At 44.6% G+C, this 25,827-nt stretch overlaps 1 protein-coding gene across 2 annotated transcripts in view; it reads left to right on the top strand.

The window, feature by feature from the left end:
• Positions 1 to 217: 217 nt before the first annotated feature.
• Positions 218 to 25,827, top strand: part of LOC115469295 (tetraspanin-15-like) — a 376,401-nt gene continuing 350,791 nt past the window's right edge. For both annotated transcript variants that reach the window (XM_030201803.1, XM_030201802.1), the window contains exon 1: positions 218 to 358. In XM_030201803.1, the coding sequence (XP_030057663.1) occupies positions 272 to 358 (87 nt within the window). In that variant the 5' untranslated portion in view covers positions 218 to 271. The remainder of the gene's footprint in view (positions 359 to 25,827) is intronic.

Genomic DNA, 25,827 nt, shown 5'->3' with positions numbered 1-25,827 from the left:
TCCCGCTAGGCAACTTTGAATCACTTGCCACATTTCTTTAGAAAACAGGTCTAAACAGCTAGTGTATTAAACGTTGCATCTCGGGAGACTGGGAGCTGAAATGTACAGCGAAGGGTTAATATAGTTCAGCCTTGATTTGCCTCCACCTTTTTTTTTTTTTACTTTCACTTTCTCTAAAGGCCGGAAGTTGGAGCTTAAGTTAGGACTATGAGCCGGGGCAGAACAGAGGCAGGGTTTCTTTGGCATCACAGCAGAGCTGCAGCTTGGGGACATGGCTGGAAGTTCAGACCAGAAGGCTTTTCTGTTCTCTTATTACTGCCTGAAATTCTCCCTTTCTGTCTATTCCACCCTTTTCTCGGTAGGTGTTGCTTCAACCATTTGGTTTTTTTTTTTATTTTTTAGCGTGTTGGATTTGAGTCCTGTCTTCTGCTATAGTTTATTGCCTTGTTAGCTGTGTTCATTCATGGAACAAATCTACTTTGTGCAGAACTGAGCATAGCACTGTTCTCGGGTTTCATCATAGTTCGTGCAGGCTAGGCACATCCAGCTCTGCTGCTTTGTAGTCACAGTAATGTATATTCATGCATAATAACATCCTCACAAGATAGTTTAGAGCTTCAAAGATGTGTATTTAGCAACCTCTGAGGTGGAAAGCCAGGCTATCTTGAATATCTGGTCTGCAGAAAAGCTTTCAAACTGGGGAAGAAGGCATGTTTATGCAATTCATTACAAGACACAGAGAGGTAATAATGAGAGAGCCAGTAGGATAGGCGACCTCGGTATCATGATTGCAGGTCTCTTCCTGATTTGAAAAGCAATACATCTCCTTCCCGGTGAATTTAAGGGTCAGGGTTTGTTCAGCATGCTGTATTGAACATGTCAAATGCCAGAGCCTGCCCTAGTGAATTGTTGTGCACAGTAACCTCTCTATGAAATTATTTTTAGTGTAATGGAACACTATGGGCTCTTGGTCGTTAATGCACACAAATGGTATTGTTGGTTGATACATTCCAGCAGCTGTAAGTACTTGTAGTGTTGCCATCGCATTATGGAATTGTATTCATTTTCTTGACTTTATGAACTGCCTTTATGAGGAAATTCACCTGTGTTCCATAGAAGACGTTTAAAACAAAAAGGAAAACATGTTTTATCATTCTGTAATCTCTGGAGGCATCGGAACGGGAGGAGCCACGGGTGCCATTGGTATCTCCAAAAATCTGGAATGGCCAGGAGGCGCACCAGGCATAGGCGGTCGGTGGCCCAACTGTTTGGGGAGGCTAAAGGGGGTGGGGTTGGGGGTGGGGCTTGCATCCATAATTGTCTAACACAGAAAAAAAATAAGTAAAAATAAAATAGTCTCAATTAATACCATTTATTAAATTTAGATATTAGATATGTATCATATGTCAAAGAATAAAGTGGTTGCTCAAAGCATATAGTAGAGGAGTGTGGTAGCCGTGTTAGTCCACTCTTAAGGTTACCAATAGAAATCAAACAAAATAAAACATGGAAAAGAAAATAAGATGATACCTTTTTTTATTGGACATAATACATTTCTTGATTAGCTTTCGAAGGTTGCCCTTCTTCGTCAGATCTTATTTCCGATCTGACGAAGGGCAACCTTCGAAAGCTAATCAAGAAATGTATTAAGTTATGTCCAATAAAAAAGGTATCATCTTATTTTCTTTTCCATGTTTTATTTTGTTTGATTTCTATTGATAACCTCAAAGCATATACAAACCACAATCGCTCAACTGCAAAACACTATGCACAAATTTGTGCAAAAACACACTCAGAACCTTACTGTACCATAAATATTACACTGGGCAGACTCTAATACACCAATAGGAGTGGAGGAGTGGCCTAGTGGTTAGCATGGTAGACTTTGGTCCTGGGGAACTAGGTTCGATTCCCACTGCAGGCACAGGCAGCTTCTTGTGACTCTGGGCAAGTCACTTAACCCTCCATTGCCCCAGGTACAAATAAGTACCTGTATATAATATGTAAGCCACATTGAACCTGCTATGAGTGGGAAAGCACGGGGTACAAATATAACCAAAAAAATAAAATAAATATACCACCCATACAGATGACATCACAGACCATCAACAATATGAAACAAGGGATCATATCACAATTCTCATGTACAGCCACAAAACATCCTTTTAGGGTGGATAGTATTCACAATGAGCTCCTTTTATTAACGACCAGATAGAGAAGAGTTTTCAAATTTCAATTTTGGCACAGTATGTCATCACAAAAAAAAATATAAGAAAACCAATGGACTGCATTAGGGGCTTATAGCCCGTTTAGTTATGTTTAAACAAAAGAGATCCGCATGAAACAAAATATTTATTTTTTATTTTGACTTACAATATAAAACCTGTCTCAGAGTCAGCCAGCACCTCTTCTGAAATCAAACGTGTGGTGTGCCACAATTTCCTTTTGAATTTGATAGTAAGTCTGGGAACACTAGTATTCAAGCTCAGACAGCCACTGGGTGGATAGTGACATGTACAGCCACAAAACATCCTTTTAGGGTGGCTAGTATTCACAATGAGCTTCTTTTAATAACTACCATAGAGATAAGAGTTTTCACTTTTCAGTTTTGGCACAGTATAAGTCATCACAAACAAAATATAAGAAAACCAATTTAACTATGTTTAAACAAAAAAGATCTGCATGAAAGAAAATATTTACTTTTATTTTGACTTGTAATATAAAACTAAACCTGCCTCAGAATCAGCACCTCTTCTCCTGAAATCCAACGTATGTGCGGCGTGCCACAATTTCCTTCTGGTCTGGGAAAGTATTACAGCCAGAAAGGCAATATATCAGCTCAGATTTCCACCCAAGAGCTAGCAAAACCGTGATAGACTGCTCAGCAGTCCGGTGGCAATCCAAGGAGTGGAGGTGGGGGTAGCAGCCAACTTTTCAGAACGGTTGGGGGTGCTAAACCCATCAGAAATTACCCCTCCGTAGACAAAGTGAAGGCATCTACTCAATATAAGGGGTGCTCCAGCACCCAAAGAGCTGGTACCTATGGATGGGGAGGGGGGGGGGTACTTTGTATATCTATAGCTATGTATCTAACACGCATTTTAAAAATATTTTCATTTCATAATGCTCCTGCCTTCTAGTACAGGCGAGTGGCAGATTTCAAAACATATTAAAAAGACAACAGTCCGAAAAATCATCTTCTACTTGACACATGTAATGTATATACTTGATTATTTATTTGTTTGTGCTATCACATAAATAAATCTATAAAACTTGATCCAGTTTTGCCCTCACCTTGCAGATATTGTGCAGGAGGAGAGAGAGAAACGGTTTAGAACCGGAACTCTTTTCAAACTCATTGTCCATATCTCACGCATCACCTGAATCTCTGTCGGTCGGACGAACAAGGCAAAACCCCGTGCTAAACCACGCCCACCGGCACGGCCTGCTCCGTCCGAGCCCCTCCCCACCTCTCTTCTGATAGGATAAAGAGTAAAAAAAAAGCCCCTCCTCCCTGTTTGCCTTTAGTCAATCTCCCGCGAGTGCAAATCGGGTGGTGTCTTTCTCCTCAGTGTTGAAGGGGGGTTGCCACTCTTAGCCAGAGCCCAGTCTTCCCTGACGGTGACGTGAAGGGTTCCGCCCGTGCGTTCCTGGCGCTTTTGCTGAACAGGAAGTTGCATGATGCATCAAATGGCGAGAGCCCTGTTAGGGAAGGCGCAGGCGCTGAAGCAGATGAGATTGCTATCTAATCGATCGCTACAGTACCGCTACTGGTAGCGTAGCGATCAAGGGAGCATTGGAGCACTCAGCAGGACTCGATGCCAGCCCGGAAGTGAGTCACGCAGCCCGTGCGGGGGAGGGAGAGAGTGAGGAGAAACCGCGGGGTGCTGCAAAAAAGAGAGCGGACTGGCAAGCCTCTTATACCAGGCGCCTATGGCACCAGGCTCTCCTTACCTCCCACCACCGCTGTTGCTGCTTTTAGTAACTAGCAGTAGCAGCGTCTAAACAAAACATGTGGGGCACTAGGACTGCAGTATCTCTACACGACTGCCGGCTCTCCTGGTCACACACCCCTCTGCGATTCAGTTTCCTGTTCCGAAGGGGGTGTGAGTGACTAGCAGAGCCATCAGTCACGTGTATGAAAGCTGAGGTTCCGTGCCTTTTTCAATTAAAAAAAAAATTACTGCTGCTGTTCTCAAGATATAGCAGCGAGCAGGGTGGAGGGGTGTTGGAGAGAGAAGGGTGCATGGGGAGGAAGAGAAGAGAGAAAGGGAGATGAGAGACGCTTGCTGGAAGTAGGGGGATGGGGGGATGGAGAGAGGAGATGCTCGTTGCAAGGGGACAGAGGCAGAGAAAGGAAAGAGATGCTGGCTGGATGGGGGTGGGAAGATGGAAGAAACACTGGATATAAAGGGTGGAGAGAAAGAGGGAGATACTGCATGAAATGGAGGAGAGAGGGGAAGTTGGTGGATGAAGGAAGAGAGGAGAAACTGCATGGAAAAGGGTAGAGAGAAGGAGAAAATACTGGCTGAAGGGTGGGGAAGATGCTGAATGGAAGGGGTAGAGAGAGAAGGGGGGGATTCTACATTGAAAGGGGGGAGAGGGAGGGTGCTCGAGGGTAAAGAACATAAATGCTGGCTGGAAAGGGTGGAGAAGAGGGGGAGATGCTGGATGGAAAAGGGATAGAGAAGGGAGAATCTAAATGGAAAAGGGGAGGGAGAAGGCAGATGATGGGTGGAGAGAAGAGGAGAAATGCTAGACTAAGGGGGAGAGGATAGAGTTGGTGAAAGACTGGGGCGGAAGGGGAATGAGAGAGAGGGTGAGGGAAAGAGATGGAAAGCTGTAGGTAGATGAAGTAAACTGGATAGTAAGAGAATGAAATCTGGATAGAGAGGCACAGAAATAAATGGAAGAAAACTAAAAGGAAAAGATCAATATTGGAGATGGATGAAGTGGAGAAGATGAAGATAGGATAGAGAAAATGAGACAGGAAAGGACAGCTAAAAACAATAACCAGACAACAAATATAAAAATATTTTTATTTTTATTTAGGATACAGTAGTGTGGTAGTTGTATTAATCTAAAAAAAATAAAACAATAAAAAAAAAAATACAAACTAAAGGGCCTGTTTTACAAAGCAGAGGAAGCCCATTCAATTCCTAGTGTTGCTTTGTAAAAGAGGCCCAAAATGATACTTTTTTTTTTTATTGGACTTAATACATTTTTCTACTTGTGGCCAAATCCTTCCTAAGATCCGGACAGTGTACCAGACTATCCTGACCTGAGGAAGGAGGTTTTGGCCTTCGAAAACTTGTCAAAATGTATTAAGCTAGTCCAATAAAAAGGTATCACATTTTCCTTTTTTCTGTTGTATTTTTATTTCTTAATTTATGTAATTATTGGAATATATACTTGCTATTTTGCACAGTACAGGTGGATGTCACTTTTTCCTCATTCTCTGCTGTTGCAGTATCTCTACACGACTGCCGGCTCTCCTGGTCACACACCCCTCTGCGATTCAGTTTCCTGTTCCGAAGGGGGTGTGAGTGACTAGCAGAGCCATCAGTCACGTGTATGAAAGCTGAGGTTCCGTGCCTTTTTCAATTAAAAAAAAAATTACTGCTGCTGTTCTCAAGATATAGCAGCGAGCAGGGTGGAGGGGTGTTGGAGAGAGAAGGGTGCATGGGGAGGAAGAGAAGAGAGAAAGGGAGATGAGAGACGCTTGCTGGAAGTAGGGGGATGGGGGGATGGAGAGAGGAGATGCTCGTTGCAAGGGGACAGAGGCAGAGAAAGGAAAGAGATGCTGGCTGGATGGGGGTGGGAAGATGGAAGAAACACTGGATATAAAGGGTGGAGAGAAAGAGGGAGATACTGCATGAAATGGAGGAGAGAGGGGAAGTTGGTGGATGAAGGAAGAGAGGAGAAACTGCATGGAAAAGGGTAGAGAGAAGGAGAAAATACTGGCTGAAGGGTGGGGAAGATGCTGAATGGAAGGGGTAGAGAGAGAAGGGGGGGATTCTACATTGAAAGGGGGGAGAGGGAGGGTGCTCGAGGGTAAAGAACATAAATGCTGGCTGGAAAGGGTGGAGAAGAGGGGGAGATGCTGGATGGAAAAGGGATAGAGAAGGGAGAATCTAAATGGAAAAGGGGAGGGAGAAGGCAGATGATGGGTGGAGAGAAGAGGAGAAATGCTAGACTAAGGGGGAGAGGATAGAGTTGGTGAAAGACTGGGGCGGAAGGGGAATGAGAGAGAGGGTGAGGGAAAGAGATGGAAAGCTGTAGGTAGATGAAGTAAACTGGATAGTAAGAGAATGAAATCTGGATAGAGAGGCACAAAAATAAATGGAAGAAAACTAAAAGGAAAAGATCAATATTGGAGATGGATGAAGTGGAGAAGATGAAGATAGGATAGAGAAAATGAGACAGGAAAGGACAGCTAAAAACAATAACCAGACAACAAATATAAAAATATTTTTATTTTTATTTAGGATACAGTAGTGTGGTAGTTGTATTAATCTAAAAAAAATAAAACAATAAAAAAAAAATACAAACTAAAGGGCCTGTTTTACAAAGCAGAGGAAGCCCATTCAATTCCTAGTGTTGCTTTGTAAAAGAGGCCCAAAATGATACTTTTTTTTTTTATTGGACTTAATACATTTTTCTACTTGTGGCCAAATCCTTCCTAAGATCCGGACAGTGTACCAGACTATCCTGACCTGAGGAAGGAGGTTTTGGCCTTCGAAAACTTGTCAAAATGTATTAAGCTAGTCCAATAAAAAGGTATCACATTTTCCTTTTTTCTGTTGTATTTTTATTTCTTAATTTATGTAATTATTGGAATATATACTTGCTATTTTGCACAGTACAGGTGGATGTCACTTTTTCCTCATTCTCTGCTGTTGCACTGTCGCTTCTTGGGGGTTTGGTTTCATTTGTGGTTAGTTGTTTTATACTGTATTGAGGTCTGTCTTTGTTCTGTATATATGAAAGAGACATGGTTTTCTGTTAGCATTAACTGTGCAGAGTGGATCTGTACGTTGCAGTGTTTTTCATAAGTAGGTGCTTGTTATGTGACTCATGGAAGTTACACTGCTATTATGGTATGGTAGACTTGCTCTTTAGGTCCTGAGTGCCATTTGTAGTGTTTTGTATTACTTCACAGTATGCCTGGTACTGGATTTTAGACTTGAATTTAGATCTCAGCTTTCTCAGTAAATAGCTCAAGGCAAGTTACAAGTAGGAATTGTCCTGTCCCTGGAGGGCTTATGATTTAAGTTTTGTACCTGATTCAATGGAGGGTTAAGTGTAGGGTTTCTATATTTGCTGCAACAAAAAAAGAGGACACAAAATAAAATGCAGCCTTGCCCTCTGCCACGCCCCTGCACCACACAGCCACCTTGATTCCCCCCCCCCCCCCCCCCCCCCAAGAGCAGTGAAAATACTGGTAAAGTAACAGAAATGCATTTCCTTCCATACTCTTCTAAATATAAAATGAAAAGATGTACATTTCCAAAAACAGCAAACATCCATGAGCATGTCCCCCTTTCCTTTGTCCCCCTTGAGCAGCATATTCCCCTCTTCTCTTCTCTCCATCCCCTTCTCCATATGCTGTATTGCCCCCTTTTCCCTCCCCCCATATACATCCCCCTCCCCAATCTTTTTTCCTGCCTCCTTCCACCCACTTTTTTTTTAAACAGCTCCCCACACCCTCACCCATACGACTTCATCCACCTCCCCTCCTGTACATTATCACACCCTGGTGGTCTAGTGACCTCTTCGGGGCAGGAAAGAACTGCACTCTTTCCTGCCCGGCGCAGCCACGGACATGCTCACTGCTGGCGCTGCTTCAAAATGGCTGCTTAGACTTTAAGCAGAAGTCTCGTGAGGCTGCCGCTTGAATTCTCGGCAGCCATTTTGAAGCAGCACCGGTAGCGAGTGGGTCCTTGGCAGCGCCTGGCAGGAAAGAGTGGGTTCTTTCCTGCCCCAAAGACTCATGGTTACTAGACCACCAGGGCGTGATGATAAGGTGCGTGATCATAAGGTACGTGAGGGGAGGAGGGCTTCCTGAGGCCCGCCTGCCCGACCGCAAACCCGGACAAACTGGCAGGCTGGATAAACCCGCCTGGATGCCCCGTGGTGCCTCCAAAGAGAGGACATGTTCAGGGAAAACTGGACCTATGGTAACCCTAGTTGTGAGTTGTCCATGAATGGCTTACTAAAGGCTAGCTAAGCTGAAGCCTGATGACCATTTGGCAACCTCCAAAAAACATTGATGGGCAAATTATTTTATGGTTGCCAGTAACCTCAGGATTTCTGTTACAGTGCTGCTGAACCTCACAGCTCACATGGCCAATGAGAAGATGCTGGACTGGTGAGTTAGGGCTGACAGAGAGCTAAGTATTAAAGTACCTGCATATATTTCCAGAATACAGTACTGCAAATACTTTTCTATTTAATATCCTGCATTGTTTTACCATGTGTTATGATTTTTTTTTTTTGGTACATAATTCCATGAAGTGTATTACATTGTGCATAATACCATAAGTAAAAGGTATTGTCTCTTTTTTTTTTAAGTAGCACTTGTACAGGGGGAGCAGTGTTTATTAATTTTTTTATTTATTCAGTACCTGATATAGTGTTCCCTCTAACCTGCGCTATACACCCAGTAGCTGAGTAAAATTAAGAGTAGCTATGAACATAGCTAAGTTCTAGGTGAACAAGGAGGGAAAGCATAGAGAGTACGGTCATGGAATTCTTTCCAGCCTCTCTGCCAGTGTATATGTGTAGTTGTGGCGTAGGGATTGCAGGCTACAGAGAGCTGTTCAGTGCAGGCAGGCATGTGCTTGCTGGTTGCTCTGGTAACCAGGGCAAAACATTCTAAAAGCTGCTGTTGCTCTACCTTATTGTTGGGAGGGACTTCAGTGAGTGACAGACGTGTGCCAGTGTTGCCAGGTGGGCGGTTTTCCGTGACCCGCCGCGGGAAATTTTTGCCCGCGGCGGGTCGCAGTTTTTCGGGCTTCTTTTTTTTCTTTGGGTGGTTTTCAGGTGGGTTTTTCGGCCGCGGGGGGGCGGAGTTAGTGACGTTTTGGGCGGGGTTAGTGACGTTCTGGGCAGGGCCGATGACGGGGGAGGCGGGGCCGGTGACGGGGGAGGCGGGGCCGATGACGGCGGGGGCGGGGTTGATGACGGCGGGGTTTGAGTTTGGGCGGGTTTTGGGCTGTTTTTAGGCTGGATTGGGTGGGAAAAAAATTTTCCACCTGGCAACCCTGACATGTGCTGGTCTGTTAGTGTGTGTGCCCCAATGAAATATGGCTGAAATTTTAAAACCTTCTGTGGTGTGTGAGAGGCAGAAGTGTGTGCCTCATAGGAGCCAACTTTTCTAAATTATCATGGGTGCTAAACCCAACGTAAATTACCTCTCTCTGGACATTGTCAAGGAGTTTGTCCAATATCGGGGGTGCTCAAGCACCCACAGAGCTAGCTTCTATGGTGTGCCTAGTTAATGTACTGAGCTCCGGTGGTAATTTTAAAGGCTCAAGGCTGTTTGAGTTGGGAGGAAGCTGTGTTGGTATGAAAATGTGTGTAATGCCTTAAACAACAACCTGTTAATTTATGGAATAAGGGATTGGTTACTAGTGATGGATATGATTATTAAAGGTTAGTGTGTTGAGTTATGACCATGAGAAATTTAAAGAGGCTGTAAGGGTAACTGCTGAAGAATGGTGTGACTGTGTGTTGTGTATATCTAATGAGGGATGCTGTTGTGGGCTGGGAAGAGTATGGATCTGTAATGATTGGTTTATTTTGAAACGGTAGCTAGAGAACACAAATAGAAATATGTTGAAGCAGAACACACTTAAAAGTGGGCACACATCAGGGGGAAGGTTTTTTTTTTTTTTGAGTTATTAAAGAAAGGACAGTAGGGTGATGAGGAACCTATGTGACCTGGGATCAGCGCCAGCCATTGTAAGAGAGAGAAAACTACAAGGAATCTGAACTTTGAACTTAAAGTGACTGACCTATGGTACTTCTGCATGCTCATAAGCCTTAACAAAATAAAGATTAAGTAAAGGTTACCTAGTCAGGGACTTTGAGTCTGAAAGATTTTATTTATGACATTTATACCCCGCATTTCTCGTAAAAGTTTGAGTTCAATGTGGCTAACAAGCTAAAAAGAAGTAATTACAAAATATGAAACAAAGTACATAAACCCACATATATCAATAAGAAAAGAATTGTAAATCAGAGCCTGCGCAACCAGGTAAGCGCGGTAAGCATGGTAGGGGGTGCCTACCTCTGGAGGGCACCACAAGTCATGCTTACTGCTGCTGGGAGGCTCACGGTCCTCACCTACCTACTACTACTACTACTACTTAACATTTCTAGAGCGCTACTAGGGTTACGCAGCGCTGTACAGTTTAACAGAAAGGACAATCCCTGCTCAAAGGAGCTTACAATCTAAAGGACGAAATGTCAAGTTGGGGCAGTCTAGATTTCTTGAATAGAGGTATAGTGGTTAGGTGCCAAAGGCGACATTGAAGAGGTGGGCTTTGAGCAAGGATTTGAAGATGGGCAGGGAGGGGGCCTGGCGAATGGGCTCAGGGAGTTTATTCTAAGCATGGGGTGAGGCGAGGCAGAAAGGGCGGAGCCTGGAGTTGGCAGTGGTGGAGAAGGGTACTGAAAGGAGGGATTTGTCTTGACAGCGGAGGTTACGGGTAGGAACATAAGGGGAGATGAGGGTAGAGAGGGGCTGCAGATCGAGTGCATTTGTAGGTTAGTAAGAGAAGCTTGAACTGTATGCGGTACCTGATCGGAAGCCAGTGAAATGATTTGAGGAGAGGGGTGGTGTGAGTATATCGGTCCAGGCAGAAGATAAGATGTGCAGCAGAGTTCTGAACTGACTGAAGGGGGGATAGATGGCAAAGTGGGAGGCCAGTGAGGAGTAGGTTGCAGTAGTCAAGACGAGAGGTAATGAGAGAGTGGATGAGAGTTCGGGTGGTGTGCTCAGAGAGGAAAGGGCGAATTTTGCTAATGTTGTAGAGGAAGAAGCGAAAGGTCTTGGCTATCTGCTGGATATGCGCAGAGAAGGAGAGGGAGGAGTCAAAGATGACTCCGAGGTTGCGGGCAAATGAGACGGGGACGATGAGGGTGTTATCTACTGAGATAGAGAGTGGAAGGAGAGGAGAAGTGGGTTTGGGTGGGAAGACAATAAGCTCGGTCTTGGCCATGTTCAGTTTCAGGTGGCGGTTGGACATCCAGGCAGCAATGTCGGATAAGCAGGCCGATACTTTGGCCTGGGTTTCCGCAGTGATGTCTGGTGTGGAGAGATAAAGCTGGGTGTCATCAGCATAAAGATGATATTGGAAACCATGAGATGAGATCAGGGAGCCCAGGGAAGAGGTGTAGATTGAAAAAAGAAGGGGTCCAAGGACAGATCCTTGAGGAACTCCAACAGAGAGCGGGATGGGGGTGGAGGAAGAGCCATGAGAATGTACTCTGAAGGTACGGTGGGAAGCCCTCAGCTTCCCAGAACATATTTCCTTTCCTTCCTGCCGCCCTGCGTTTAAAACTTTTATTTTACCTGAAGTCGCGGCGGCAGTGAAAGCAGCAGGCTCGCCTCCAGCCTTCCCTTCCCTCTGTGTCCTGCCCTTGCGGAAACAGGAAATTACATCAGAGGAGGGCGGGACACTGAGATGGAAGGGAAGGCTGGAGGCGAGCCTGCTGCTTTCACTGCCGCCGCGACTTCAGGTAAAATAAAAGTTTTAAACGCAGGGCGGCAGGAAGGAAAGGAGGGCTGTTGTGGGAGAAGAGTGGGAACAGGTGAGGGCTGGAGTTAGAACTGGAACTCGGGGGCTGAAAAGGGGGACAGGTTGGGGCTGGGGTGAGTCACTAGACATGGATGCATGACTCTGCATTTTTTAGCATTAAATCTAAGCTGTCAAATTCCATACCATTCCTCTAGCTTCGCTAAGTCCTTCCTTATGCTAGCCACACCATCAGGAGTGTCTGTCCTATTGCAGATTTTGGTATTATTCACAAAGAGTCAAACTTTACCAGATAGCCCTTCAGCAATATCTCTTACAAAAATGTTAAGAAGTCGACGTAGAACCGAACTTTGCAGCACACTACTGGTAACATCTTTTTCTTCAGAGTGCGCTCTCTTTACCACTACCCTCTGTCACCTGACACTCAACCAGTTCCTAATCCACTCAGTCACTTTAGGGCCCATACCGAGGACACTCAGTTTATTTCGTAGTTGTCTATGCAGAACTGTGTCAAAGACTGCTAAAATCTAAATACAACACATCTAGCGTTCTCCCGCTATCCAGCTCTCTGGTCACCCAGTCAAAGAAATTAATCAAATTTGTCTGATAAGACCTGCCTCTAGTGAAACCATGTTGCCTCGGGTCCTGTAATCCATTAGATTATGAAAACTACTATTCTTTATTTTAAAAGCATTTCCATTAATTTGCTTACCACAGAAGTCAGATTTACCGGCCTGTAGTTTACAGCCTTCTTCTTTTGAGGAGAGGGACCACATTTGCTCTTCTCCATTCCTCCATTACCACTCCTGACTCTAAAGAAACATTGAAAAAGTCAGCCAGCGGAGCTGCTAGAACTTCCCTAAGTTCCTTCAGTACCCTGGATGTATGCCATCTGGCCCCATCACTTTGTCCTCAGTTTATCTAGCTCCTCGCGAACACAGTCATATGAAAGTCATTCAGGAACTAACACCCCTCCATTCCTATTTGTGTTTGTCTTTTGCGGTCCTGCTCCCGGCAAGTGCAGTTCAGATATATAGACAGAAAAGATGGTAGGACAAAGGCATTGGGATAGAAAGATGGGTGGCTAAATTGAAGACAGATTAAATGACTAGTTGAGTAAGGTATGAGGACCTGGTTTAGTTACAGGATGTGCAGCAAGCTAGTCCAGATGTAGAGTGAGTGGATAATCAGTTGCCACATGTATGAAAGGGCTTGGTAAAAGAGCCAGGCTTTCACATGCTTCCTAATATAAGATAGTTTTGAGTCAGGCATAGTCTCTCTGGGGGGCTGCTCCCTGGAAAGCTCACTCAGGAGTGCCAAGATCATGTGATTTCCTTTGACAGGATTACAGATAGTGAGTGGTGCCCCTTGAGACGGCCTTTAAAGGTCTCTAAAGTGTGCAGAGGGCCAACTTATTCTTTAGGTACTGAGATAGATCTGAAAAATCTAGGGTGAAATATCTTGCATTACTGGTCTACCTTGGGGCCTTTGGCCCAATATTTTTTATAATTGCAATAAATTTCACACGTATCCCTCCACTAAATGCCCAGATTGTGGACTGAATTTAGGATCTCAATTGTTTTGACTCGTGTATGTTGGAATACCAGTTTAGCAGATAGAGTGGGCTTTTGGTCATAAGTGATAGACTGAATTACAACTGCACTACTCCTGCTAGCAAACAGTTGTGCTGAAACAGGTGAGGGTACCTGTATCATTTGGACACTGCCATTTGGGATAAGGAGCTCTATGGAAGAAGGGGAAAATGGGGAAGTGGAAAACTAATTTTTTACAAATAAGCTAAAAAAAATTCCCAGTTAAAATTGGATTTCTCATGCATCTTAGCAGGCAGTGGCCAAGTCCAGTAAAAATGAAGTTTGCAGTATTAAACTTTACCTTCCATTCTATGTTTTTTATCTTACATGAATCTCGTATGAGGCTACTGATTGCAAATTGGGCCACTACCAATCTTTTGCTTGCCCTGAACTGTTTACTGTGTGACAGTGAATGAAATTAATTTCTATGAAGTTCAGTTGGTTTGAAAGGTTGAACTGCAACAAGAGCTGTTTCTACTCGATTTGGCATTTAAAGGGCATTCTGAGGAAGTGAGTTAAAATAGGTTGGTAAACATAAGCGGACATTTTCACCCTTTGCCCAGGAAGTCAGTTATTTTACCAATTACTAAAGGTAACAATTCTGCAAATGCAGAATGACTGAACACAAATAGTAATTGATGTCAGCAGCACATTTCAGCAATGCTAGAGCCTGTTCTGAATAGTTTCTAAATTGCTTTTGTGCCAGTGTTTTAAAGCAAATACCATCAAGGTTGGACTGGACTGATGGTGTTCATCTCGGGACCAGATGAAGGCATGGACAGAGGTTGAGGTTTTCCCACCATGCTCTACCAGGGTGCTACAATCCTGATGAAGAGGGTGTTTGCTTCTTGCAAACTCCAGTTTGTGGCAGCTTTCACAGGGTGCCTCTTCAATCAGCTGTCCTAGACACTCATGAGAATTCAGGCACCTTTTAGTGAGGCTTTTTGCTTTCACCATTTTCATTATTATATTACAAAGACATTTCAAAACATTTTTGAAGAATCCCCTGGAGGTAAGAAAAAGCCCAGCCTATGCCTTGTAACTCATAGCCATATGCTTCTATCTACAGGATTAGATTTGCAGTTGACTAAATAACAAAGAAACATACCAGACAATATCCAGTTGGCGGTGATGAGGGTTTTTTTTAAGCAGTGACCACCAGCAGCTAAAATAGACCTGGATATCCATACCGGGCAATGTCCATGCAATGACATTGAATATCTTGGTCTGCAGTGGCTCTCTGAAGTTATGTGGATGCCGCAGATATTCATAGCTAACTGGCAAACTTAGGTCTGACTATTCTGCAGTCCAACTTACCCACTTAAGTATGTGGGTACGAGCACTGAATATTGCTGGGGCCCACATAATAGCCAGTTCTACTGAGACTCCACCCCTGGACTACCCCAGCCCTAACTGGATTGTCCTTGGGTGGTCAGAGCCATTATTCAGTGGTACTGCCTGGTTAAGTGCTGCTGAATATTGGTGGCTGGCCACCGAGCTTAGTTTAAATGTTCAGGAGCTTCTCCCGCTTGCTTAAAACACTCTAAATATCAGACCTATAGAATAGATGAGCTTTACTGCCATTATATATTATATCTGCCTAATCTTATTCTTTGTGCAGTGCTGTAGACCATAAGTACGCATGTACATAAGTATTGCTATAATGGGACAGACCAAAGGTCCATCAAGCCCAGTATCCTGTTTCCAACGTGTCCAATCCAGGTTACAAGTACCTGGCAAGATCCCAAAACAATATAATACATTTTATGTTGCTTATCCTAGAAATAAGCAGTGAATTTTCCCCAAGTTCATTTTAATAATAGCTTATGGACTTTTCTTTTAGGAAGCTATCCAAACCCTTTTTAAACCCCAGTAAGCTAACTGCCTTTACAACATTCTCTGGCAAAGAATTCCAGAGTTTAATTACACGTTGAGTGAAGAAATATTTTCTCCAATTTGTTTTAAATTTACTACTTTGTAGCTTCATTGTGTTCTCCCCTAGTCCTAGTATTTTTGGAAAGAGTAAACAAGTGATTTACGTCTACCCGTTCCACTCCACTCATTATTTTATAGACCTTTAACGTATCTCCCCTCAGCCATTTTTTCTCCAAGCTGAAGACCCTTAGCTGCTTTAGCCTTTCCTCATAGGGAAGTTGGCTCATCCCCCTTTCATTTTTGTCGCCCTCCTCTCTTCTAATGGCACTGTATCTTTTTTGAGATGCAGTGACCAGAATTGCACACAATAGTCAAGGTGCGGCCACACCATGGAGTGATACAGAGGCATTATAATGACCTCATTTTTGTTTTCCATTCCTTTCGTAATAATACCTAACATTCTATTTGCTTTCTTAGCTCCCGCCGCAAACTGAGCAGTGAGTTTCAACGTATCATCAACGATGATGCCTAGATCCCTTTCCTGGTCGGTGACTCTTAATGTGGAACCTTGCATTACATAGTTATAATTTGGGTTCTTCTTTCCCAGATGCACTTTGCACTTGCTCACATTAAACATCATCTGCTATTTGGATGCCCAGTCTCCCAGTCTCGTATGATCCTCTTGCGATTTTTTTCACAATCCTCTTGCAATTTAACAACTTTGAATAACTTTGTGTTGTCAGCAAATTTAATTACCACACTAGTTATTCTCATCTCTAGATCATTTATAAATGTTAAAAAGCAGTGGTCCCAGCACAGACCCCTGGGGAATCCCACTATCTACCCTTCTCCATTGAGAATACCGACCATTTAACCCTACTCTATTTTCTATCTTTTAACCAGTTTTTAATCCACAATGGAATACTACCTCCTATCCCATGACTCTCTCCAGTTTTCTCATGAGTCTTTCATGAAGTACTTTGTAAATGCCTTTTGAAAATCCAGATACACAATATCAAATGGCTCACCTTTTATCCACATGTTTGTTCACCCCTTCAAAGAAATCTAGATTGGTGAGGCAGATTTCCCTTCACTAAATCCATGTTGGCTTTGTCTCATTAATCCATGCTTTTTATTCTTTAGTTTCTACCATTTTGGCCGGCACCGATGTCTGGCTCACTGGACTATAATTTCCTGAATCATCTCTGGAACCTTTTTTAAAAAATTGGCGTTAGATTGGCCACCCTCCAATCTTCCGGTACCATGCTTGATTTTAAAGATAAACTACATATTACAAACAATAGTTCTGTAAGTTCATTTTTCAATTCTATCAGTACTCTGGGATGAATACTATCCAGTCCAGGAGATTTGCTACACTTCAGTTTGTCAAATTGCGCCATTATATCCTCTACGTTTATAGAGTTTCTCTGACTTGTCAGCTTTGAATACCATTTCTGGCACCGGCATTTCTCCCAAATCTTCCTCGGTGAAGACCGAAGCAAATAATTCATTTAGTCTGTCTATGGCTTTGTCTTTCCTGAGTGCCCTTTTTACCTCTCAGTCATCTAGTGGTCCAACTGATTCTTTTGCTGGCTTCTTGCTTTTAATATATCTAAAAAAACCTTTTTTTACTGTTTTTGTCTCCAACGCAATCTTTTTTTCAAAGTCCCTCTTTGCCTTCCTTATTAGCGCGTTGCATTTGACTTTCTATTCCTCATGCTGTTTCTTATTATTTTCAGTCGGATCCTTTTTCCATTTTTTGAAGGCTTTTCTTTTACCTCCTAATAACTTCCTCCACCTTACTTTTTAACCATGCTGGCTGTCGTTTGGTCTTCCTTCCTCCTTTTTTTTTAATACACTGAATATATTTGACCTGGGCTTCCAGGATGGTATTTTTGAACAGCTTCCATACCTGATGTAAATTTTTGACCTTTTACAGCTGCTCCTCTAAGTTTTTTTGTTTTTTTTATCACCGTTCTTCTCATTTTAGCATAGTCTCCTTTTTTGAAAGTTAAATGCTAATGTATTGGATTTCCTGTTTGTACTTACTCCAAAGCCGATATCCAATCTGATCATATTTTGAACACTGTTATCAAGCAGCACCATTACTTCCTGCACCAGATCGTGGTGCTCCACTAAGGACTAGGTCTAGAATTTTTCCTCCTCTTGTTGGCTTCTGTACCTGGGGCTCCACAAAGCAGTCCTTGATTTCATCAAGAAATTTTACCTTCCTAGCATTCCGTGATGTTACATTTCCCCAGTCAATATCCGGGTAATTGAAATCACCCATTATTATTGTGTTGCCCAGTTTGTTAGCTTACCTAATTTCTGATAACATTTCTACATCTGTCTGTTCTTCCTGGTCAGGTGGATTGTAGTACACTCCTATCACTACCTTTTCCCCTTTACACATGGAATTTCAATCCATAGGGGTTCCAAGATGTGTTCTGTTTCCTGCAGAATTTTCAGTCTTTTTGATTCAAGGCCCTCCTTAACATACAGTGCTACCCCTCCACCAATTCAATCCACCCTATCACCATGATATGATTTGTACCCTGGTATGACAGTGTCCCACTGGTTATCCTCCTTCCACCAGGTCTCAGAGATGGCTATTATATCTAATTTTTAATTTAGTGCAATATTTTCCAACTCTCCCATCTTTATTTCTTAGGCTTCTGGCATTTGCATATAGACACTATGTTTGTTTTTCCTATTTACATCTTGCTTAGCAGTTGACAGTATTAATTTGTAATCTTTTGTAAGATACCTGGTCTCCTGTGGTCTCTATTGCACCCTGTCTTCCCTGTTTTGGTGATACTTTTGAAAGATATCACCTCCTTTTGGGTTCCGAGCCGTGCGTTTTTGATAGACTGTTGGCCTTCTCCCAGTGAATGACTGTCAGCCTTCTATCTGACTATCCCTTCATCTCTTCACCATGAGAGATCCTCTGTACTTGCTCCTTGTTTTCTTGAATTCTGTTATTATTTTTGGAACCTTTTTACTAAACTGAGATAAGAACATGTGAATAAGCACTGCAACTGTTGTGCTGGCATGACAGCGTATGCTAATTCATATGCTTACTGCATGCTGTGTTAGGGGTCAGGACCTGGGTGAAAGAATGGGCATGGACTGCACATTTCAGTTATCACATGGTATGTACTGTGCCTTGTCACTTGTGTATTTAGTGCAGGTGCACTTATCTCCTCCTCACGAGGATGTGGTAATGGCATCAGCACTAATTGCAAATAATTATCATGTGCAGCGAAAAAAACGTGTGTGTGCCAACTGCAGTGGATATGCTGGGTGTGCCTCAACACCACACAGCCTTTGCATTTACCACACCTTAATTTTTTATGTTAAAGCACTATAAAGGGGAAAACTTATAAATAGCGTTAAAAATTTGGTGTCAAAATCAATCGGTGTTCCAGAACTGGCATTCTGGGATAGGTGCCCTTTATAGAATAAAAAGCCAAGGGATTGGAAGACATCAAAACCACAAGTCCAAAAACACGAGCTTCAAAGACATTGAGTTGAAATGTTCCAAATTGTTTATTCACCCGACACAGGCTATTTTTCGGAATGCTTGCCACCTTATTTTCGAAAGAGAAAGACGCCCATATTTCGATCCAAATTGGGAGATGGGCGTCTTTCTCCCGTGGGCACCCAAATCGGTATAATCGAAAGCCGATTTTGGGCGTCTTCAACTGCAATCTGTCGCGGAAACGGCCAAAGTTGACGGGGGGGGGGGGGGTCGGAGGCGTGGTGAAGGCGGGACTGGGGCGTGTTTATTGGCCGAGGAGAGATGGGCGTCCTTGGCCAATAATCGAAAAAAGAAAGGCGTTTTTAGTGCGAATTTGGGTTACTTTTTTTTGGACCCTTTTTTTTCACGAACAATTCACAAAAAAAGTGCCCTAAATGACCAGATGACCACTGGAGGGAATCGGGGATGACCACCCCTGACTTCCCCAGTGGTCACTAACCCCCTCCCACCCAAAAAAAAGAACTTTAAAAACTTTTTTTTCCAGCCTGTATGCCAGCCTCAAATGTCATACCCAGCTCTATCACAGCAGTATGCAGGTCCCTGGAGCAGTTGTTAGTGGGTGCAGTGGACTTCAGGCAGGCAGACCCAGGCCCATCCCCACCCTACCTTTTACACTTGTGGTGGTAAATGGGAGCCCTCCAAACCGCCCCCAAAACCCACTGTAACCACATGTAGGTGTCCCCCTTCAGCCATAAGTGCTATGGTAATGGTGTAGAGTTGTGGGGAGTGGGTTTTGGGGGGGATTTGAGGGGCTCAGCACCCAAGGGAAGGGAGCTATGGACTTCAGAGGTAGTTAACTTTTTTTTTAATTGTTACAAGTGCCCCCTAGGGTGCCCGGTTTGTGTCCTGGCATGTGAGGGGGACCAGTGCACTACGAATCCTGGCCCCTCCCACGACCCAATGCCTTGGATTTGTTCATTTTTGAGCTGGGCGCCTTCGGTTTCCATTATCGCTGAAAAACGAAACCGCCCAGCTGAAATCCGCACAAATAAATACTACTACTACTACTTAACAAATCCGATGCATTTGACTAGCATAAACCGTATTATCGGAAAAAAGATGGACGCCCATTTTTTTCGAAAATACGGTTTGTCCTGCCCCTTCACGTACCCGTTCTTGGAGATAGACGCCCATGAAGATTGGCGTTCGCGTTCGATTATGCCCCTCTTGGTCTTCATCAGGGGTCCTTAACAGTAAGATCCTCCTAACGCAGTATATTCTGCATCCAGTAGTCAAACTAAGTGTATACTGCGTTAGGAGGATCTTACTATTGAGGACCCCTGACGAAGGCCAAGCGTGTTGAAACACTGCCCTTGTTGGGTTTTACCTGTATTGACCATTGGTGAATAAATAGTTTGGAGCATTTCAACTAAATGTCCTTGAAGCTTGTGTTTTTGGACTTATGGTTTTGGTGTCTTTCACTCCCTTGGCTTTTGCTTGCTGCGCTCTGTGGAAGATTTTATGTTCTTCTTCTTTGTTTTTTTTTGTTTTTTTGGGGGGGGGACCCATTATAGAATAGGACATAGTGCTGGGATTTGCGCTGAACTGAAACCAGATCTAAATTCCCAGAATGCAAGGTGGGTGTGGATCCCCTGTGCACATTTTAAGGGAATGCCCTTGGCCCACCCATGCCCCTCTGTTGGCCACACCCCATTTGCAGATCCGCATGGAACACTTATGAACTATTCTTTAAATGGGTGTGTAAGTGTATTTTCACATGGAACTGCTGTTTCTTCCCTGTTTTGGTGCCTTGCAAAACAAAAATTCAACATGAAAGTAGCGCCTATGGTCGCCACCATATATAGAATTTCCCCCTAAGTGTAAAAAGTTACCACACTTTAGTAAAAAGGGCCCGTCTATTCCATTCCATACATCTACCAGCCTTTCTGTGAAGAAATGTTTTATAATGTCATATCTAGGTCTGCCATCCTTCCTCTAAAAAGTTTAACATTGTCCTCATTTATACTTTTTGAGGTAGTTGAATCTCTGTTATATCCCTTCTTTCTCATCTCCTCTAGGTAACACATAGTTAGGACTTTTAAGCCTCAACTCATATGGCTTTGCTGCAATTTATTTATGATGTTGTAATCTAAGTGTATCACATCATCCAGTACTTACCCAGGATCCAATTCTGTGCTCACCCAAAGGAAGAGAGCATTTGATAGAATGACAGATAGGAGTGAGTAGAAATGGGGAAGCAATATCTGCCTCTATCACCAGTAGAGGAGAGAAGCTACAGAAAGCCCTCTCCAGGTATGAGTAGCAAAGGAATCTTTGGGCTATCTTCTAAGAGCTTCGCTAAGAAGCATTCAGAGTCTAGAGTTTAAAAAAACTTGACTTTATAATGTGCATGTTCTGTTCTTAAGTTATTGGAATAGTTTATTAAAGCTGCAACACATGTGAAAAGTGATGTGCTGTCAATATTTTATCCAGGGACTAGAGTTGCCAGCTGTGTCTAATTTTTAGGACAGGTTGATCTGATCCTACTTCTAGCCCTGTTGTGCGCATTGATTTGTAGTGCTGCATTTGTCATGGAAGTCAAAAGAGTACAAGTTTTATGAAGGTAGCAGGGGTGAAGCCAGGATTAGAGTAAAATGTGAACCACCTGCTTTTCAGCACAAGTCTGGAAGGAGCTGTTTCCAGTAGTGCTGCACTCAGTAAGACACTCCTTGTTTTCTTTAAACAGTTTCTCTGTTGACAAGCAGGATGAAATCGGCCACACCAATGGGTGACATCACCCAAAAGGTCTTTTGGATCATATGTCGGAGTTCCCACACAGCGGCTGCCTCCTCATTCTCATTTCATCCATCTAATTCACAGAAATGGATCTTTTTCTTATTCTTGCCCTTTTTGCCTGAGTTGTTTTGACTAGTTTGAATTTTATTCACTTTCATTCTATGTTTCTTTGGTTTCACAAAAAAGAAAAATTCCATAGCTAGTCCCCCTCCCTCCCCCCTCTTCTTTGCCACTCTTCACCATTGAGTTTGACTTTGCATCAACTTTCTTTACCATGGCAGTGCAGATTTAGGAATTCAAAAAGTGTCTATTTGTGGTGAAATGGTGAAAATGTTGACCGTGCAATTTTCTACTACTGCCTATGGCCTGACCACAATGAATCTAACTTTGCTCACTGTGGTTGGATGTTACCTAGAGCCAGAAAGTTCAGGGCTTTCGAGATGAAGGCCCTGAGGTCACACTGTGTCAGTAGTTGCTGCTCTACCTAGGTACCCTACTAGAGAGGTGAAGAAAATGGCCTCTGAAGGAGGGCATTTTGGAGAATAATTATGCACAAGAGCACCACTAGACCTCCAGGAGAGAATCTTTCTCATCTTGTGTTAGCATCGAGGGCCACCATAGAAAGCAGTGTGAAGGGTCTGTCCTCTCTGTCCCTCTTATATGGTAAGCCCCCCTGTTCTTTTTCTCCAACCGCTTGGTGCAGAGATTGGCATCAAAGAGGCCAGATCCCTAGGCATCAAAGAGTAAGAAGTCAGCAGTGCCACAGTGACAGGATGCATTGGTACCCAAACACCTGAGATGTGCAACATCAGTTCTTGCACGGTTTTCAGTGCTGAAGTGCCTCTCGTGCAATCCACCATTCATCAGTGCTGAGAACAGCAGAACAAGTTAAGCAGATGATGGCCTCTCTTAGGTCTTTCAACTGCTTTGCAGCTGCTGTAACCGCCAATAAACTATGATGAGTTCCTGCATTTCAACAAGAACTTCTGGAACACGTCTCTCATCCAGCTACAAGATGCAGTCCAGGTGGTACTAATACTCCCAAAGGCCGCAGACTTTTCCTGACCTGTTTATTTGGTTGCTTCTTATATTGAGGGGCATTTCACTTTAAGAGAAACAAGAGCCTTACCAAGTGTCACTTATACTTTCAGATATAAATAGAAGATAAACATCCTTTCACAAAGAGAAACATCCTTTCACAAAGAGAAATTTTGTCATGGAAAACAGATGTAGGGAACACTACATCAAATTTCTAACTCCTGACTACCCCACTATATTGGTAAAAATACAATAAAAATATGAAGTTCACAAAATTTACAGTTGTGCAAAAAGTTCGGCACCTCTCGTCAACATGCATGTTTCAGTGAATCTTTGAGTAGACAGCAGCTTTGCATGGTATAGAGTTTAGCACAATATGTTTGGAGCCCTTTTACTAAGCGGTGGCAAGCCCACCACAGCCTTTACCGTGTGCCAATCTGGAGCTACTGCAGGCTCAATGCAGATGCCAGTGCTAGTTCCACCCTCAGTGTATGGCATTTCTGGCGTTAGCAGAAATATTCGAAAAAATATATCTGCAGGGGGCTACCTGGTGATAATTGGGCAGTGCTGTGTGCTACCTGGTTACCTCTGGGTTAACACGGGAGCCCTTACTGTGACCTCAATGGGTGGCAGTAAGTGTTCCCCCCCCCCCCCCCCCCCGGCCGCATGGCCATGCAGTAAGAGCAATCTTACAGCATGGCCATGTCTTTTTTTTCCAGTCTTTTTAGCCACTGCGGTAAAAAGGGCCTCAGCGTGCGGCAAAAATGGCCCCCACTGCTAGCGCAGGACCCTTTTTACCACAGTTTAGTAAAAAGGCCCATTAATGCATAATAACTATTTCCATATCATCATGCTGATCAATCCATAGACTGGTGGGTTGTGTCCATCTACCAGCAGGTGGAGATAGAGAGCAATCCTTTTGCCTCCCTATATGTGGTCATGTGCTGCCGGAAACTCCTCAGTATGTTCTCTATCTCAGCAGGTGGTGGTCACACACAGCAGCAGCTCTGGCTAGGTCTCCAAGCCTAATTCTTAGGTTTTGTTGAGTACCTGGGGTTGAGGGCTCTTCTTGAGCAAGTGCAAACCTGGTGGTGCCAGGTCCCTCCTTTTCTCCCCCCTCCCGCTGGCTCCGTTAAAAAAAAAAATTTTTTTTGGACGTCCTTTAAGGGCGTTTATTTCAACGTTTATATCAGCATTTATTGCAGCTGCTCACTGGGACACCAGTTCGTTACAGCTCGGAGCGAGAAGCAGGTAATTTTACCTTTTTATAGCGGACAGGGGGTTCCCCGTTCGGTCTCCACGTGGCTTATGGCATCGGAGGGCGAGGGCGCGAAGATTCGCTCCCCGGACCGCGTGTGTGCGTCTAGCGGGGATGCGGGGGTTTCAAAGCCTGAATCGCCTTTGTTGGGCATCAGTTTGGAGTCCGGTCAGTGTCCCGGTTCTTCCTCCGGTGCGGCGGTTTTTCCCGCCATAAGCGCCTATCCCTTGCTGCTCGCCCACTCCATGTTGGCCGGCCACTCTGTTTGGATGGCTTCTTCTTGGGCCGCCCTCGAGCTGGGAGACGTTAATGCTATGGTCGCCTTGATTCGGGCGACGGTAAGAAAGCGGCCAAAGTTAAGCGCCGTTCTTCCCACGCGGCTCCTTCTCGGAGTTTCACGCCAGACGTCATTTTGGATGCGCAGCACGTTTCTCCCTCGCTCTTGCGAGCGCCGGTTGAGGGTGCGTCTAGGGCCGTGGCCCAAGCTGCAGAAGTGCACAGTTCGGGGAGGGGGGGGGGTTCTCCCCTGAGTTCATTTTGCTGCTGCATCAGGCTTTTCTTATGCAAAACGCTGCCCCTGCCCCCCTGTCTGATAAAGGGGTTGAGGCCTTCGGAAGCAAACGCCCTCGGGTGGATTTCCAGATAGAGGACTCGGTCTCCTCTGATGTAGATGAGGGCAGCGTATCTGAGTTCTCCCAACGGTCCTTTAGGGATTCCTTGGAGGAGACGGATTCCCGCTCGTATGGAGCGGATGACCCCTCTGCAGCTCGGATTTTTCGCTCAGAGGATTTGCCCAACCTGTTAGTGCAGGCCATGAGCATTTTGAAGATTTCCTCTTCGGAGGACGTCTCTCCCTCAGCCTCTGCTGGCTCTGCCATTATGCTGGGGACGAAGCGCCCGCCTAGAACCTTCCACGTGCATGAAGCCATGCGCACCTTGATTTCAGCTCAATGGGATTTCCCAGAAGCGAGCCTTAAAGTGGCTAGGGCGATGTCCCGCCTCTATCCTCTCCCTGAAGGTGAGCGGGAGGCCTTTCTTTGGCCTACCGTGGATTCTTTAATCACTGCGGTGACTAAGAAAACGGCGTTGCCGGTGGAAGGTGGCACGGCCCTAAAGGACGCCCAAGACAGAAGATTGGAGGCGGCTTCTCCCTCGGATCCTTCCTTGAGGGCTGATTGGCCAGCCCTGGAATCGGGCTTGGCCTACTTGGCAGACTTGCTGTATGATGTCTTAAGAGCCTCGGCAAAAGGTATGGCTCAGACAGTCTCTGCATGACGCTGGCTTTGGCTGAAGCATTGGTCTGCTGACCACGCCTCTAAGTCTCGCCTGGCTAAGTTGCCTTTTAAAGGCAAGCTGCTCTTTGGGGTCGAGCTGGACAAGATTGTGACCGATCTCGGCACGTCTAAAGGCAAGAGGTTACCGGAGGTCAGGGCTCGGGCCAGTGGTGCCCGCCCCGGTCCCTCCAAAGGACGGTTTCAGGAAGCCCGTCGGTATCGTCCGGGCAAGTCGAGCTGCTCTGCCTCCTCTTCCTTCAAAAGGAACTTCTCCCCCCCCAAGCAGCATTCCTTTCGCAGAGACCGCCGTCCCGGAGGTGCGTCCTCCGGTCCTCCCCCAGGGTCTCGTACCCAATGACGGGGCCCTGGTCCATGGCTCAGAGCAGATTGGAGGACGCCTATCCTCGTTTCTGAGTGAGTGGACCAGGGTAACTTCAGACGCTTAGGTGCTGGAAGTCATCAGAGACGGCTACAAGCTAGAGTTCTGCCGACCCTTAAGAGACGGGTTTGCACTCTCTCCCTGCAAGTCTCCGGTCAAAGCTGTGGCAGTGCAGCAGACTTTGGACAATCTAATCTGCCTGGGTGCGGTCGTTCCGGTGCCAGAAGATCAGCTTGGCAAGGGACGTTACTCCATTTACTTTGTGGTACCAAAGAAAGGAGGTTCTGTACGGCCTATCCTTGACCTCAAAGGGGTCAATCGGGCCTTGAAAGTTCGACACTTCCGAATGGAGACTCTCCGCTCTGTTAT

This window comes from Microcaecilia unicolor, chromosome 4 (genome assembly GCF_901765095.1).
Source record: "Microcaecilia unicolor chromosome 4, aMicUni1.1, whole genome shotgun sequence".
NCBI lineage: Eukaryota > Metazoa > Chordata > Amphibia > Gymnophiona > Siphonopidae > Microcaecilia > Microcaecilia unicolor.
The sequence above is the reverse complement of the archived record's forward strand: the minus strand, read 5'-3'. Positions and strand labels throughout refer to the sequence as shown.